Here is a 17,465-nt window from a genome sequence, read left to right on the forward strand (position 1 = left end):
AATGGCCGACTAAACATCACAGAAGCGAGGAACGACGCACGCCCACAAGGCCAAGTGACATAATCATTTGAGACAAAACAACACCAAACGAAATTGATCATCACCTAAATCATCATCAAAAAGTTTCAGTATCAAGTAAAAGTGAAGAAGATGATTGTGCAATATCAATGTTTACCTCAGAGAAATGCGCACATGTTGGACTGGCCGCTTGTGAAGAAAAATACCAGTCAAAGAAAAGTTGACATGAAAAAGCACCGAAGTCACTCAAACATTGTCTGAAGATTAAACTGAAAATAAACGGTTGTTCCATACCTTTCATCGTCAACAGTGGTGTGCCAATAAATATTATGCCTGAGGAGAAATATAATGAACTATCTTCATTGCCACGACTGACGCCATTGAATACTAAAGTGTACACATGGGCTGCATCAAAACCCTTGTAAATCAAAGGTTCATTCATAGCGACTATGAAACACAAGAAAACAAAAGTGCAAGTGCCCATCCACGTGCTTCAATGTACGGCGACAAGTGCCTGTTTACTCAGTTTCAGCACAGTTGCTGATATGGGACTGATCACAATGCACTACAACATGAATGCTCATCATAAAATAGTAAGTCAGTTCCCTTCATTGTTTCATGGGTTAGAAAAACTTAAGACTGTGAAAGTACAATTGCATATTAATAAGGATGTCCGTCATGTTGCACAAAGACACAGAAGAATTGTCTTTAATTTACAAGAAGCTGTTGAAAAAAAAACTCATATCATTACTTAAGCATGATATCATTGAGCGTTCTACTGATCTGACGCTTTGGGTTTCTCCCATCGTTGTAGTGCCCAAAATGGACAGTGCGGAGCTGTATTCATCTGCATGGATGTGTGTCAAGCAAACTAGGCAGTTGAAAGAGAATAACATTCAGGTCCACACATTCCTGACATAACACAATTGAATGGTGCAAACGTTTTCTCTTGCTTTGATTTAAACAAAGGATATCTTCAGTTGGAACTTGAGGAGAATGGTAGGTATATTACAATATTGTCTACACAGATTGGTCTGTTTTGATTCAAAAGTGTCCGTTTTGGTGTTATCAGCTGCAGAGATTTTCCAAGATCCGATTAGATGCATCATAGTGCCTGTCATGAATGCTTTCAACTATAGCGATGACATGTTAGTTTTGGGAGCTACACAGAAGGAGCACAATGTAGCTCTCAGGCAAGTCTTGTTTACTTTTTGATGAAGGTTTAACACTGAATGGTTAAAAAAGAGAATTCAATAAGATAAAGATAAGATTTGTTGGCCATATCTTTTCTGTTGGGGGCATGACACCAGATCCAGCTAAAGCGCAAGCGCTGTCAATTGCCAGTTCCACACAAGATGTTTCCATGGTACACTCAGTGCTTACCTTACCATGGCCAGCTACTGCTCCATTGAGAGTGTTGATGGAAAATAATATTTAATTTCACTAGTCACATGAATGCAAGCAAAGTTTTAAGAGAATCAAACAAGCTATTGAAAATGCTACTGAAATGGCATATTTTGATCCAAAGTTACATATAGAAGTTGTTGTTGACGCTAGCCCGGTCAAGTTAGGCCCAATCTTTGTACAGCCCAACGAACACTCAGATGCTCAAAGACATATTGTGGCATATGCAGACAAGAGTTTTCCCAGGCTGAGCGTGCTTATTCACAACCTGAAAAGAGTTTAGCAGTAGTGTGGGCTTGTGAACATTTCCACGTGTTCCCAAACGGAAAACCTTTTACGCTTGTGACAGATCATCAGACATTACTGACCATCTGTGGCAATCCAAAGGCCAAGATGCCTCCATGCATGGAACGTTGCGGTCTACTCTTACATGAGTACAACTGCACAATTATGCATCATCCAGGAAAGGATCAATACCCTGCCGATTATTTCTCCAGAATGCTTATACAGTGTCAAGGTAATATTTCTAAGACAGCTGAAGCCTAAATACATTTCATTGTGAAATCAAACACACCTGCTGCCATTTCATTGCATCAAATTGTCGCTGCCATGAGTCAAGATAGTAATGTTAAAACTGAAAGATTTTATTACACATCAGTCATGGAACCAACATACTCAACCTAATACCAGAGACGGTGATTAACAGAAGTTTTAAAATGTCAAAGATGAACTGTCCATAACAAAATAAGGCATTATCCTGAGGGGTTTGAGAATTGTAATTCGGGAGAGTCTGCGATAACTGATAATTGAAGTGGCCCATGAAGGACTTTATGGAGTTATTTCCAGAAAACAAGCTCTCTGAGACCAAGTTTGGTTTCCTCATATCAATGAAAGAGTTGAAAGAGAATGAAAGGCCTGTCAACCTATGCAACTGCCTTTCATGGAAAACCACTCAAAACCACTTAAACATGTGAGAGTTGCCAAGGTATGCATGGGTGAGAATTGCTGTTGACTTTTTCGGTCCTCTTGACAATAGGCCTCACCTGATGGTGATTTTGGATGAATACTCTTGTTTACCATTAGTAGAGCCTCTCTCATGTATCACTCAGGAAAGAGTCATTGAGAGATCAGATGGCATGGGTATTCCTCAGATTTTAAAATCTGACAATGGCCCACCTTTTAATAGTCGAGAACTCAGAGACTTTCTCAATTTGCTTAATGTGAAGCATCAGAAGAGCACACCTCTATGGCAATAGGTTAATGGACTTGTTGAACGTTTAATGAGTACATTAAAGTAACCTGTTCAGCGTATTGCATTAGAAAAGCTCGACCTCAAGGTTGTCTTGAACTCAACCCTACGAGTTTCCCGTTTGTCTCCTTTGGGAGAGCAGTAACTACCAAGTTACCTTAATGCACCAACACAAGATTGAGAACTGAAGAAGAATCTCATACAAAAGACTTGAATCGTAAAAAGAACATGCAGACAAGAGACAACATGCAAAATACATTGTCTTCACAAGAGGAAATCAAGTGCGCGTCCGTCAGCTGAGAAAACTTAAGTCTGATGCTTCATTTGATGCAAGCCATTCCATGTCGAAACTAACAAAGGACACATGTTGACTGCCCAACGCCCTAGGAAATCCATTATGCAAGATTCCTCTTGTTTCAGACATGTGGCTCATCACTGACCAGATACTGAGGTCAACGCAGAGACTGGTTCAGAAAGGACAATTAGAAACCTCCAGACTGCTATTGCTACTACATCGCCAATGCAGATCCTGGACACTCCTGTTGCTGATTCCCAGTTTCTGAAAACACAATCGGGACGAGTAATCACAGCACCAAGAAGGCTTATTGAAGAGCTATGATTGTATAGATGTTTGTGTAATTTTTTTTTTTTTAAATAAAAAAGGAAATGTTTTAATTAAACGGGGAGATGTACTGTTGTGTGAGTATAAATGATGGAATCCTTTTTGGCAGCTGAAGGACTCTGTAGAGCTGTGATGTAGGTGTGAGAACGTGGTGAAGGAAATGCAGGTTTAGGATGTTGATTTCGCAGTTACATGCAATTGAATAAAGATGTGCAGTACATAGCTCTATGTGTGGCGTATTCAGTGGCAGGTACCCAGGCTGGGGAGGACGCTACAGCTATTCTTTTGCTTTCAATGTGGTTCTGCAGCTTTTTTACATCATGTTTAACTGTTATGTTTTCTTGATTCCAAATTTACCTTTCACTGTTTTGATGCCTTATTGAGAGTTGGGCGATAATCAAATACTTCACAATTTCTGAGGAACTGCTAAATTTGGATTGGCATCCTCCAGCGAAATTTCCTCTGTTAGACCATCCTTATGGTAATGGTTGATTGTCTTCGCTATTTATGTCATCCAGAAATATGACGATTCTGTTTACCACCTACTGTAAGGAAGGCCACTTTTACATACAATGGTTTTGGTTTGTGTAGAATAAAACCATTCTATGCGGTCTACCTTAACTTAAGCTCAGTGCCATTGGAATAATGATACTGCGTGACCGTAAAGTTTTCCCTGATAATCATGGATTTGCTGAATATGCCACATTATCCACAATCTGTTGCAAAATTTGGAGATTTGACAAGAAATTAGTTTCTAGCTCGAGCAGAGTAAAAGTTACTAAACAAAGAAAGCCACACATAGTTTAGTGCTGGGTATATTCTTTGCAAAGTGTAAAGAATTACCTTTTTAAGTGGCTTTGCTCAGACAGTATTAATAGTTGTTAAATTAACAAAATAATGCTTTAGATTGTGCTGCATAATTTGCCTTTTACTGTCACGTAATTCTGTCAACCTTGCTGCATAATTTAGTCCTGCACTGCCGCATAATTCTAGTGGCCCTGTCTTTGCTACTCCAATATTAGAAAATTTAAATTAATCGCTCTACATTTACTCTTGTATCTAGCTCCTTCCTATCTCATTGATAGAGAAAGTTATGTTTTTTTTTTAATTTGTATTGCACTCTTAACAGCCTTAACCGTATGTAGTCGCCGAAAAATCAACACTTGAGGAGTAATAGAAACAGAAGCAGAGAGAAGTGTACCACTTAACCGAAAAAAAACATTTTTAACACTTTTCGAAAATACAGTAGGGATTATTTTCTCCAGCTATCCATAGGTAGTTCTTTCCACAGTCGGGCCCCAGAAAATGCCAGATTTTCTAGTGGTTCACATTTTGTTTGGGGAGCTGTTTCGAACAACAGTTCTATTATAACGTTCTGGTGGGCTGATAATTTGTGTTTTTTCCCCCCAAGATACCAAGGTCCATGTCCTGGAGATGTTTTGAAGTTGTCCCTGAATTTCACAGATAGTTCGTTTTTTGAGTTTCTCATATAAGAAATATAGTCCGTTTTGTAAAGTCCAAAACTAAGGAGGATTGCACTGTTTTATTGGCGCTGTAACCATGCAATCTGCACTCTGGAAGTCCACTTTACAGATCAGTACTCTATGCTCCAAAAAATAAATGTGAGAATACAAGGGAAAGAAGCATGAATTCTCACAAAGCTGGTAAACTTGAACTGGCAGGCCATAGTCACAATAACATTTTGAATTACAGCTAAATCTTAGATTTTCACATATTTTGCCAACAAAATTGGGACCTCAAGCAGAATAGAAAAATCGTTTTTTAGGTTTTGGTGATGGGTGGTATTAAGCATTATATAGGAGTTTTTAAAGTTCAGGGATGGGTAGTGTAAAGGGTTGGGAGTTTTTAGGGTTCTGCGAAGGGTAGCGTTAAGGGGTAGTCAGTGGATTTTAGGGTTCTGCGAAGGGTAGCATTAAGGGTAATGGGTTTTTAGGGTTCGGGATGGGTAAATTAAAATGACACTGTATTAAATTAATATATAGACATATTGCATTTCATGTACATTAAGTATAAGTTTTGAAATTTTAAAAAAATTGAAATTCATAATTAAATTAATGTTTTGGAAATTAAATACAGAACAATACTGAAAACGTACTTGACGTGAAGGCATCTTAGATTAAAAAAAAAAAAAAGAACTGGAAGGGTCCTCCTGGCGAATGTACTTTTATGGCCCTGATATAAACGTTGAGGAAGTAATGACTGACAAAACCATGGGCAGAAATGTAGAGAAAGAAATAATCAAATCGTACCAAAAAATGCCTCCATATGCGTGTCTCTCTAGGCAATAAGTCTTTCGATCAGTAGTTAAATAAAAAAGCGCCATCTCAAGGAGTGCATGTTAATGTATCTCTAAAGTTGATGACGGAAAGGGAAGGGGGGACTGGGATTGCAGTGCAGCAGTATATTTATATTATATATATATAAGAGTTCCTTGTGCTGTTGCCAGAGAAGAACATCACCGTCACATGTGAGACCTGACGGGGTTTATTTGACTTAAGAGCCATTGCTCAAGCAGCGTCATCAATGATCACATCCGTTTGGAGGATAACCACTGTTTCTGTGGAAACACACAGCTTCGGCCAAATTAAAAGTTGGACCAATATCGGGGTGGAGCCATATCTCCTCTCCGTATTTCTTGTGAAAGCTCTTTTTTTATTACATCAGGTCTAGCGACAGCTGATTTAGACCAGTAGTTTCCATCCCGGTGCGCCACCAAAACCGGCCCGGGGCGCCGTGGTCCCCGTTGCAGAGCTGAGTCCATAATCAACGTGACTCAAGTCAGTGTGTGTTCTAAACTATTGATGCTGCACACCTTATTGTTCAGTAGTTCTTATAATAGCCATTAGATGGCAGTGCAAGTGCACACCTGAAGACTTGGGAGCAGCAAAAACCTCTAGATACAAAAGAAAAACTACATTGTTCAGCGAGTTTTCATCCAGTGTTTCTAAACAGCATATCACAGTATTGTGAACCATGGTTGAGCAAGCAGGAACTAAAATAATGCTGGGCCACAGCGACTGAGGCAAGAAGCTCGTGGATGCTGCAATGCTGTGCAACACATTCAGAATAGCTGGGCTCAGGCCGGATGTGACGCAGGCGAGGTTGCCCTGATCCTGAAGGTGTCTAGTATTCGGTAGCGCACACTGTGCAAGAGAAAAATGCTCTTAGAATCGGGTAAGTTAATGTTTGAAGCGGACCTGCTGCCTTACTCTATGGCCCATGCCATTTGTCGTGATGGGCAGAAGCAAAAGGAGAATGACACCAGAGGAGTCAGGTGGATGAACAGGGCTGACAGAAATCCCCCGAAAGCATGTACATTCTATATTTTATTATTTATTAAAACCAAAAGGTTTTGAGTCACGCCCGACCAAAAAGATACAAAGTGAACTATGCAGTTTCTCCTTATACGGGAGAGGTGTCCAATGCACTGTGATATCCAGATTTATAGGCACCTCTTGAAGGAGAATATGGTCTCAAAGCAGAGGCCCATCTAGCCATGCAACATCTGTTTTTTTGCAGTTTTAAAGAGTGCGAATTCTCCCCTGCCAAAAAAGTAATCTAATGGGGAGTTGCGGCCAACAGCTTGGTCAGGGAAACCCCTGGTTAAAAAAAAATTAAGGACCACTGAGCTAGACCTTAAAAAAATGGTTCTGTCTGATTTGCTTAATGATTAACTCTTTCTACCACAGGTGTCCTGGACAATATCACGTTGTCATTCTCATACTTGGGTTGCCCGAAGCAAAGCCAATTTTCAACAAACATGAAAAGGCTAAAGTTTTCCCTGAAATGCACGCACATATCTTTTAAATGAGAGTTGGAGTCTGAGTTTTGAATCTAATGATATTTCTTCAGCACAAACCCACAAATACATTTATCATGCCTGGGTCTCCTACTTTCGCACACCCAGAGTGATGCAGATTACACCACCGAAAAAGTACAGTACAATAATGGCATCTCTGTTATCCAGGTAGGTGCTGCGACAGGGCTTGCAAAGAAAACCTTCCATGCGCACATGAACATGAAGCTATAAGGCTGACACTATACAAACTGCCACATGTGAGGTGTAAGGAGCTCACAAAATCCTGTTTTCATTTGCTTCCTGACCCTTGAGGTTTTGCTTCTCTATTTACAGTAGCAGAACTACAAGTACCAGAATGCAAAGTCACTCTCCCCCGATGCACTCATACCTCTCACCTCGCCTCCATTTGGAGATTAAACAATGTCCAGCTCCTTCTATGAGTCATCATACTTAAGGTTAACCGAGGTTGGCATAGCGCCGTTTTGGCATGATTATTGCCTTACGGCCCCGCTGGGTTATTGCCAAATGTTTTTCAGAGACTACGGATGAGTTACCTGCCTTAAGATACTTCCTTACCTCCCCAAATTGTTCACGTCATTTTATTTCAATGGTACCGCTGGTCACAGATACCTGCCTGCAGTCATCCATTGAATCCATCCTTTGTGGTGGCAATAGCACGAGTTTCTCCTTTTTAAAGACAATCACATCTCCGGTGTTTCATATGCACCTATTTGTTTACAGAGGGTTTTACGTCACTAATCCAGGGGGTATTGGGAGGGAGGTCATGTCAAGGATATGGACGATTTGAGTTGTTAATGCGTACCTTTTTTCATACTAATTATATCCTGATTGTAACCACTTTTATTTATTGTGTTCTTTTTTAGCCTTCATGACCTTGGCTATTGTCTTGCTCCACGTATTTTGGGGTGTTGTTTTCTTTGATGCTTGTGAGAGGAAGAATTGGTGGGCAGTACTGTTGGTCATCTTCAGTCATCTACTCGTATCTGGATTGGTGAGTTTTCCAGCTTGAAGATTCTTTCTATAAACCTTCTGTAGGTTTTGCCTCAACGCCAGCAAATTGCGTTATACACCTCACTCTAGTTTTGATTTTCAAGAGAGTTGAGCAGTGGTTATTTAAGAAAAAAAAATATATATAACTTGATTTATTGTTTTCAGTGAAATGCTCCACGGAGATAGCTACTTTGACAAACTTAACTAAGCGATCTTGAGATATGTCACACTCATTACACAGAAATGATCCACGTGTACATTCGTGTACATCACAGTACTATAACACACAAATTGCAAGAATGCAGCAAAGTCAGTGGTGGCCTAGTGAGGTGTCATAGCCATGCATGTCCACTAGTCTATGAATCTGTGACAGCAAATATTGTCTAGGGGGAACCAAGTGTCCTAAACCACAATGCAGGTTTGAATAGTATGGGATAGGTGACTGACGAATGATTTATTTAAAATAGGATCCCTAAACTGTGGGATCCATAAACCATTTCTCCATTTCCCAGCCTATTGCAACCCATTTCCTTGGCCAGTAAGAGAGCCAGGACCATAAACCATCTCACAAGGGAGTGTGAAGGAGGTCTTCTTCACATACTGTTAGAAATGGGGTCTTTGGTTGACAGTCAGGTTACCCCCTGTTCAAGCAAGGACCCTCACTCTAGTCAGGGTAAAAGAGAATCACCCTCAGCTAACCCCTGCTTACCCCCTTGGTAGCTTGGCAGAGCAGTAGGCTTAACTTCAGAGCGCTAGGTGTAAAGTATTTGTACCAACACACACAGTAACTTAATGAAAACACTACAAAATGACACAACACCTGTTTAGAAAAATAGGAAATATTTATCTAAACAAAACAAGACCAAAACGACAAAAATCCGACATACACAAGTCAACTTATGAATTTTTAGAGATTAAGCTCAAAAATAGCGATTAGAAACAAAAATGCTTTGATGAGATGTTAACACGGCGTCGTGACGGAGTCGTTCCCAACAAGCCGACACCAGCGGCGCCGGACACGGAGTCGTGTAGACCCCCAAGTACAGTACCTTTGGTGAAGAGTGAAAACAAGCCGATGCGCGAAGTCAGGGATCGCGGCGTCTGTGCGAAACGTTGAATCCGTGCACTTCGAGCGGCGTCGGTCACGACGTGGTGCGGCGACTTCCACGGAGTCACGGACTTCAGCGGGGCTGCTGCGGCGTCGGACCTGCGAAAAGCGTCGCGTTCCAGCAAAGGTCACGGCATCAGGTGCAGGCGGCGTTACCGGATTCAGCAGCGGCGTCGGTCCGGAGTCGTCCGAAGTCGATTTCTTTGGATTTCCACCAGCTTTTCTTTCAAGGGCCCAGGGACTGGATAGGGCACCACTTGTCAGAGCAGGAGTCTCTCCAGAGACTCCAGGTGCTGGCAGAGAGAAGTCTTTGCTGTCCCTGAGACTTCAAACAACAGGAGGCAAGTTCTAAATCAAGCCCTTGGAGATTTCTTCACAAGATGGAAGGCACACAAAGTCCAGTCTTTGCCCTCTTACTCTGGCAGAAGCAGCACTGTAGGAAAGCTCCACAAAGCACAGTCACAGACAGGGCAGCACTTCTTCCTCAGCTATCAGCTCTTCACCAGGCAGAGGTTCCTCTTGGTTCCAGAAGTGTTTCCAAAGTCTGTAGATTTGGGTGCCCTTCTTATACCCATTTTAGTCTTTGAAGTCACCTTTCTTCAAAGGGGACTCACACCTACTTGTGAAATCCTGCCTTGCCCAGGCAAGGCCTCAGACACACAGCAGGGGGTTGGAGCCGGCATTGTCAGAGGCAGGCACAGTCCTTTCAGATGAGAGTGACCACTCCACCCCTCCCTCCTAGCAGAGATGGCTAATCAGGAAATGCAGGTTACACCCCAGCCCCCTTTGTGTCACTGTCTAGTGCGAGGTGAAAAACAACCCAACTGTCAAACTGACCCAGACAGGGAATCCACAAACAAGGCAGAGTCACTGAATGGTTTAAGCAAATAAATGCTCACTTTCTAAAAGTGGCATTTTCAAACGCACAATTTTAAAATCAACTTTACTAAACAATGTATTTTTAAATTGTGAGTTCAGGGACCCCAAACTCCACATGTCCATCTACTCTCTAGGGGAATCTACACTTTAATCAAATTTAAAGGTAGCCCCCATGTTATCCTATGAGAGAGACAGGCCTTGCAACAGTGAAAAACGAAGTTGGCAGTATTTCACTATCAGGACATATAAACCACATTACTATGGGCCTGATTCTAAGCTCCCGCCGCCCGCCAAGCGGGAACCGCCAGAAGACCGTACCGCGGTCAAAAGACCGCGGCGGTCATTCTGGGTTTCCCACTGGGCTGGCGGGCAACCGCCAAAAGTCCGCCCGCCAGCCCAGTGGGAAACACCCTTCCCACGAGGAAGCCGGCTCTGAATGGAGCCGGCAGAGTGGGAAGGTGCGACGGGTGCAGTTGCACCCGTCGCGAATTTCAGTGTCTGCAAAGCAGACACTGAAATTCTTTGTGGGGCCCTCTTACGGGGGCCCCACAACACCCCATACCGGGTGTCAGAATCCCCATGGCGGCGCAGCAAGCTGTGCCGCCATGGCGGATTCCCATGGGCAGCGGAAAGTCGGCGGTACACCGCCGGCTTTCCGCTTCTGGCCGCGGTTGTACCGCCGCGGTCAGAATGCCCGGCGGAGCACCGCCAGCCTGTTGGCGGTGCTACCGCCGAGCCCTGGCGGTATTTACCGCCAGGGTCAGAATGACCCCCTATATGTCCTACCTTATCCATACACTGCACCCTGCCCTTGGGGCTACCTAGGGCCTACCTTAGGGGTGCCTTACATGTAAGAAAAGGGAAGGTTTAGGCCTGGCAAGTGGGTACACTTGCCAAGTCGAATTTACAGTGTAAAAATACACACACAGACACTGCAGTGGCAGGTCTGAGACATGATTACAGGGTTACGTGTGTGGGTGGCACAACCAGTGCTGGAGGCCCACTAGTAACATTTGATTTACAGGCCCTGGGCACCTCTAGGGCACTTTACTAGAGACTTACTAGTAAATCAAATATGCCAATCACGGATAAACCAATCACATACACATTTTACAGAGAGAGCATATGCACTTTACACTGGTTAGCAGTGGTAAAGTGCTCAGAGTTCAAAAGCCAACAGCAACAGGTCAGAAAAAATAGGAGGCAGGAGGCAAAAAGATTGAGGATGACCCTGCATAAGCAAAAAAGTCCAACACATACCATAATATAGCTAGCAGAGGGCTGGGGTCAGTTGTATGTTGTGTCAAGATCAACATGGTTCTCACATCTGTAGGCCCCACACCCCAGGACACCACCTAGACAAGTCAATACTATAGGCGCTAAAGTTAGGCCAAAGGTTTGTAGTTTAACTGGTATGTAATAAAAGCGTTGGATAAACTTGACCTGTAATAGTCTGTGCCTGTTGTTTAGAGAAACAGATTGTATTTACACGTAGCAGTAGGCCCACTGCTCATCTGAGAGTCTCTGACACCAAACAATCTTCCAAGATCTTCCTTTGCCTTGAGAATCAGAATCAGACATTGTAAGTGTTCTCTTATAAATTCAACCTTACACCAGGAGGAATGAAGGGCGATGACCAGATCTAACAGGATACTTGGCATACCAATCTTATAAATTCAAGAAAGTATGTGTTCTGAATTTAGAGTTTGTCATCAAGGTTAACCTTAAGATTACTCTGGGGACAACGAGAACAGTGCTTTCAGTGTACTACGAATCCTGCAATATAGGAAAGTATGCAAAGTTATTGCCACACTCTCCTCACCCCCTAATGTGCTACAGATTCTTAAATGTACCGTCTACAAAGAGATCCGCTGAGCAAGTAAAGTTAAGTCTAGCTGACTGCTGAAGTGCAGTTGTTTCAGAGTTCATGGGAAGGCCTTAATATTTTCAGTCAAAACTCCAGGGGAATACATGCGCTCAAGATCCTTTCTAGGAGTTAGCCAGATCTAATTGTATGTAATACACGGCACCGGGTCCAAGCCTTGCTGGGCTTTCTTGCTCAAGCAACAAGATTGTTCCAAAGGATAAGATGAGCCTGCCTTATTTTCATGCCAATGTAAGGTAGCTCCAATGGACCAGGAATGCAAAAATAGTTGATTTGTGCACTTTTGTGTGAAAATATAGTTCTAATGAGGTGTGTAGAAACTTATAGCCTCATAAGATATGGCAAGTACACAACAATGTACCCTCCGTTGTTAACCCACCCATGATAATTTTATCATAGGAGGTTTCAGTGACTTGTAGAGTACCCGAGTTGGAGTGATGGGTATGTTAAGACACACATATAGCAACCGAGGAAGAACCAGAATTTTCATATTTGCTGTGTCGCAGGCCAGTGACAGCAGGAGTCTGACCCAGCTGTATACAAGTTCCAATAATTGACGAAGCACCACCCCATCTTTGTGCCTGACATCCTAATCCACCATAAGATGCATCATGATACTTAAATAGAGCAACATATCCTGGAGGGAACTCCAAAATGCACTAACTGTGCCTTCAATCAATGGGAAAATCAGTAACTTACCCAAAATTAGCCTCAGGCCAGACAGGTCACCAAAGCGTAAACTCTTATGTAGAATGTAGGCAATGGTTACTGTCATGGCCTCTGATATACAATAATATATCATTCATACATGGTGGAATAGATATGTGTCGCCCAGCAAATCTAATGCTCCTATGCAAATGGTGTGGCCATATTGTACATAGAATTGGTTCAGTGCCGAAAGCATACAGTGGATCACACATCTTTTCTGTGTCTAAGAAGAGGACAGTAGTATTAACTTCTGGATGGATTAGATCCACCGATGCAAAGAATGTGCCCAAGATGTGCAGCATTATGCAAGCACTTGATTATGGTTCCAATGAAGCTCTCACTTTACATATGGATGGCCGCATACCTTTTGGGGAGGTTAGATTAATTCTACTATCATGTAGCCTGCTAGGTCGTGGAGAGCCTAAGAAAGGTTTTAAATCCCCAAATGTGGTATGAGGCAACTTTAATTCTTGGCTCAGATCCCCGACATGACATGCCCCCAGATTTAGTTAGTATTCTAACAACAATTTTATGAAAACATCTTTGATATTTCTATATTTTGTATCTGTTATAATGTATGCATTTTCCTTCACTTGTTTCTGTGATTCCCTGATATCTTTTTATAAAATATATTAATCTTCAATAAAAAGTTACTTAAAAAAGTAAGATTAGAAAATGTATTTTTCTCCTTTTGACTAGCAGCAATATATTTTCAAACTGCAGGAAACCGTCGGTCTCATCTTAAAGTAATCCCCACTGATATTGCAAATAGAGAAGGATGTTGCATTTATCAAACACTTGCTATTGCGTTCTGTCTGAAATGCCCTCCTCTTTGCCTGTGTCCCAAGGATATTTAGAAATTGCCAATGTCTCATCCAAACCCATCTTCCTGCAGTAAATAATATGGAAAGATCCCTTCTCCCGAGTCTCCCTACTTTCCTAGACATGTGGGAGCTGAACAACATGTTAACTCAGTGCCTCTTCAGGACCTTGAGTTCTCACACTCCCCTCCTCACGCCCGATCAGTTGTCCCCCCTCTTCCTACAAACCAGTAGGAGTCATAACTTCATCAATCCATCCGTTCATGGTCGCTTATGTTTTTAGGTCTTGCCTACACAGTGCATGCACTATACTGCTAGACCTATTGTTTACTATTCAGTGGGGTTACAGCCTGCTCACAGCATACCATTTGTTGTTTTTGTTGTCACTCTGATTTGCAGTTGTCTATTACTTCGCTCCTGTAGGCTTCCCTCCCTTTCTTGTGTTATTGCCTCCCAGGAGCATGGATCAAGTACATTGTTCTTTCTCATATTTTTTCTTGCTCCTTTTTTTGCAATGCATTATTTTATTTATCAGCGTTTTGGTATTCTTCCTGGACGGTAGTGGTTTGGGAAGTGACATGACGTATTAGAGGGTTCCCTTGTGCGTTAGTGATCTGCATGAATACCTTTACTACAGGTGTCTTTCCAGTCCAGTCATTTCTTTACAGTAGGGCTTCACTCAGTTGAAGCTGGATTCAGTAGTTGAGCCAGACTGCTGTGTCGATCTGACTGCTAGTAATTAATGCATTCTGATTGGTTGTACTTTCTATTTGTTTTTTACGATGACACTGAAAACGAGCTAGGCCATCACATTGTCATGGTCCATGTTTTTAGTACTAATTAATTTTATACACTTTGCAGACATTCCTGAACCCGAGGTACGAAAGCAGCATATTACCAATCTACGTTGTTCTGTTCCTCGTCGGAGTTTGGGCCTTCTTCGCTGCAGGAGGCTCCTTACGGAATTTGAAAATGTGCCTGTTGTGCAGAGATAAGGACTTTCTTCTGGCCAATCATCGGCCCAGATAACCCCAGGACCTCTGAACTCTAAAGTGAAAGAACTTTCGGAGCGCATGGCTATGTCTTTAAAGTTCTTCTATAGAAGGCATAAGCTGGCGCCTGTCTACAGCGCATACAGGTAAAACTACCACCTTCATAACGATGAGGGACATTTTCAAGCTTCTTGTTTTTCTTTGCACCTGGCCTGTCTGGGGTAGAACCCTTATTGGGATACACTAGAAGCATGACATACTTTGAACCCAAAATCTCCTACTGTGTTCAAGCAATGCTTCTGTGCACCACACACTAACTTTATGTATGATTAACAGTGCACCTTTTAATAGCTCCAAACTCATTTTGCAAAGCTGTGTCAGCTTTCCCTGGTGTTATGAAGGAGCTACCATTGTCCTGAGAGAACCATATCAGATTGTTCCAGGCTAGCCATTGGAGTCATATGTTCAACCACTGTAGTTTGTGTCTGTGCTGCTTCGGGTAGTTTGGTTTCTCAGAAAAGTAGTTTATCAACATGGTCTCCTCAACTTCAGTTCCAGGCCAGTATTGCTGCTGTCTGACTTTTGAAGAATGCTCCATTACATGACCAGTTCAGACCTGTACAAACCCATAGAAGGAGGTCTGCATTTGAGTCATATCCTTACCTCAGCATGATGGGTCAATAGCTAAGTTGAAGATTACGGCTCTTGCTCGAACAATTCAAGTTTTACTTTTAAATGCAATAAGCAAAGTACTGCAGATATTCTGTGGTATTTTAACCAAAGTTAAGTATTTACCACAGCCAGTACAAAGTCAGTTGCAGTCTTCAGTATGTTAATCAGTGTCGTTTTGAGATGTTTAGAAACTTTTGTACATATGCAGCAATAAAAAAACACACGTGTATTTCTAACTGTAGAATCCAATATTGCTGAAGACATTTAAGAGCTAAAGTTTACAGTCACAAACTCGCGTACAAAGCACTGTTTTAAAATGTACCACGAAGTAAGCATTCTTACTGTGTGGTGTTTCCCCCCAGTGCAAATACCTTCTCTTGCACATTAAACCAGAAGTATGCTTGGTACTGTACAATACTCTACGCTGTTAGCACTATCTCATAGGGTGGGCCTTTTATTTGGAAACTTAGCAAGTGCCTAATGCATGTTTGTTCAAATCATTTGTGATTTGTTTCCATTCATGGGCGTTGGCGTTTACCTTTACTGTTTTCCATGGAATACTTTAACAAGGTTAGGTGATTTAAAGGTAACCGGCACACCTACTATTTTGCGTCATTGGAAATAATATGGCCGCCTTTTCTTCCTAGGGTGCATGGTACCTACTTGCCTTTGCAGAACCACTGCTTTTTTTGTACTTGCCCCTATGGTGGTAGCCCAACTTGGTTCTCATTATTCAGCTTAGCATCCTAGGTCACCAATACCTCAGGTGCAATACTGAATATACAACGTTTTACTGAGGAGGAGGAGGTAGATTGCTACAAAGGCCTTGTTTAATTCAAGTGTCAGTCTTTATTGCCATGTGGCACTTAATTTTTGCAATTGTGGCTTAATTTCCTATCTCTGTCACTTTTTTAATTTGATGATAAAGTACTTTTAATGAAACTGAAAGAGCAAAGGAAAGTGCAATATTTTCTTCAAGTGACGCTTTAATGGCAAGGTCGAAGACATGAGAGGCGTGACTGACCATCCATGTCCCCTAAGATCAATACCAACAGTGCAGAGAAATGAACGATTTCTTCATCGCCCTACAAAGGATGCTTTTCCTTTCGGGAGCTCGTGCTCTGCCACTGCTTCGTGCCTACTTTAAAGACATACGCAGTGTCACATTTTCAGGTCTACTCTGGATTTTTTGGCCGATTTTCGTTCCTGAAGGTGTACTGGAATAGACGAGACACCCGTTCCTTTTTCACAATGAAGAAAACTGAGACAACATTCGGTAGTCTGGTGACCAGAACCAAGATCCATCTAACATGTGATTCTGGTAGGAAAGCATCATTTTTTCTGTGAACGCTTAACAGTTACAGGATGACAGATCTGCATGATGAAGAAATATATGTTAATGATGCCTGTTGCCTCATTCCTTCATATATGCCACTCTTGCAAGACACGTTTGTAGCAGTGGAAAACCTCCCTCTTGTACATCTGTAAATGCATTAGTCTTGTGATGTAATTGTTTATAATTTAACATTTAAAGGTATACTCATATTCCTTTACTTCAGGATCCATCCTCCCGCTTTACCTTGGAGATGCAGTTACTTGTTGCAATAATTTTCATATACCCAAGGCATGAGTGTAGCATTATTGTGGTGATGTTGTGCTGTAACTTATAGTTTGGCAGATGCAATTTATTTTATAAAACATATTTTATGATGGGGGATGGGCCAGGGAAACTAAAATAATTTATGAATTACTTGAAAATGGTAATCTGGTAACTAGAAAATGACTAAAACTGCAAACGGTGCTTTCTGATTTATATGTAAAGCGGGACAGACTTTTTTATGAATTACTGTTGCTTAGTCTGTATTGCAGTACGTTGCTGGATTGAGGTTTACTCTGTGGCTGATCTTCAAAACAAAGACATCCATCATTTTTGAAGTGCAATAAAATTGAGTTGGGAACAAAATGTTTTGAGTGGTCTGTTTTTATTTTGGGGTAGTTAATTATAACTTCTCTTCCACAGTGCCCAAAAACAGCTTAAATGGCATAGATCCCACGCCGCTGCTTTCAGATTAAAATTCAGACACTGCTAAAATAAATGTGCCTTTCAAACTAGAGGGTCAGGTTTTTTTACAGTTTTTCAGAGACGTAGTGCAAAAACAAATTTAGAAAAACAACATAATTCTCTTTTAAGCAGTCAATATTTATTATTATTATTGGTGGTGTATGTGTGTGTACGTGTGTGTGTGTGTGTGTATATATATATATATATATATATA

The 17,465-nt window shown here is 41.7% G+C and overlaps 1 protein-coding gene across 1 annotated transcript in view; it reads left to right on the forward strand.

Annotated features, from left to right (window-relative positions):
- Positions 1 to 17,152, forward strand: part of APH1B (aph-1 homolog B, gamma-secretase subunit) — a 60,710-nt gene extending 43,558 nt beyond the window's left edge. The window contains exons 5-6 of the mRNA XM_069222013.1: positions 7,998 to 8,125; positions 14,387 to 17,152. Coding sequence (XP_069078114.1) covers positions 7,998 to 8,125; positions 14,387 to 14,554 — 296 coding nt within the window. The 3' untranslated portion in view covers positions 14,555 to 17,152. The remainder of the gene's footprint in view (positions 1 to 7,997; positions 8,126 to 14,386) is intronic.
- Positions 17,153 to 17,465: the final 313 nt, after the last annotated feature.

Source organism: Pleurodeles waltl, chromosome 3_1 (assembly GCF_031143425.1).
Source record: "Pleurodeles waltl isolate 20211129_DDA chromosome 3_1, aPleWal1.hap1.20221129, whole genome shotgun sequence".
Lineage (NCBI taxonomy): Eukaryota > Metazoa > Chordata > Amphibia > Caudata > Salamandridae > Pleurodeles > Pleurodeles waltl.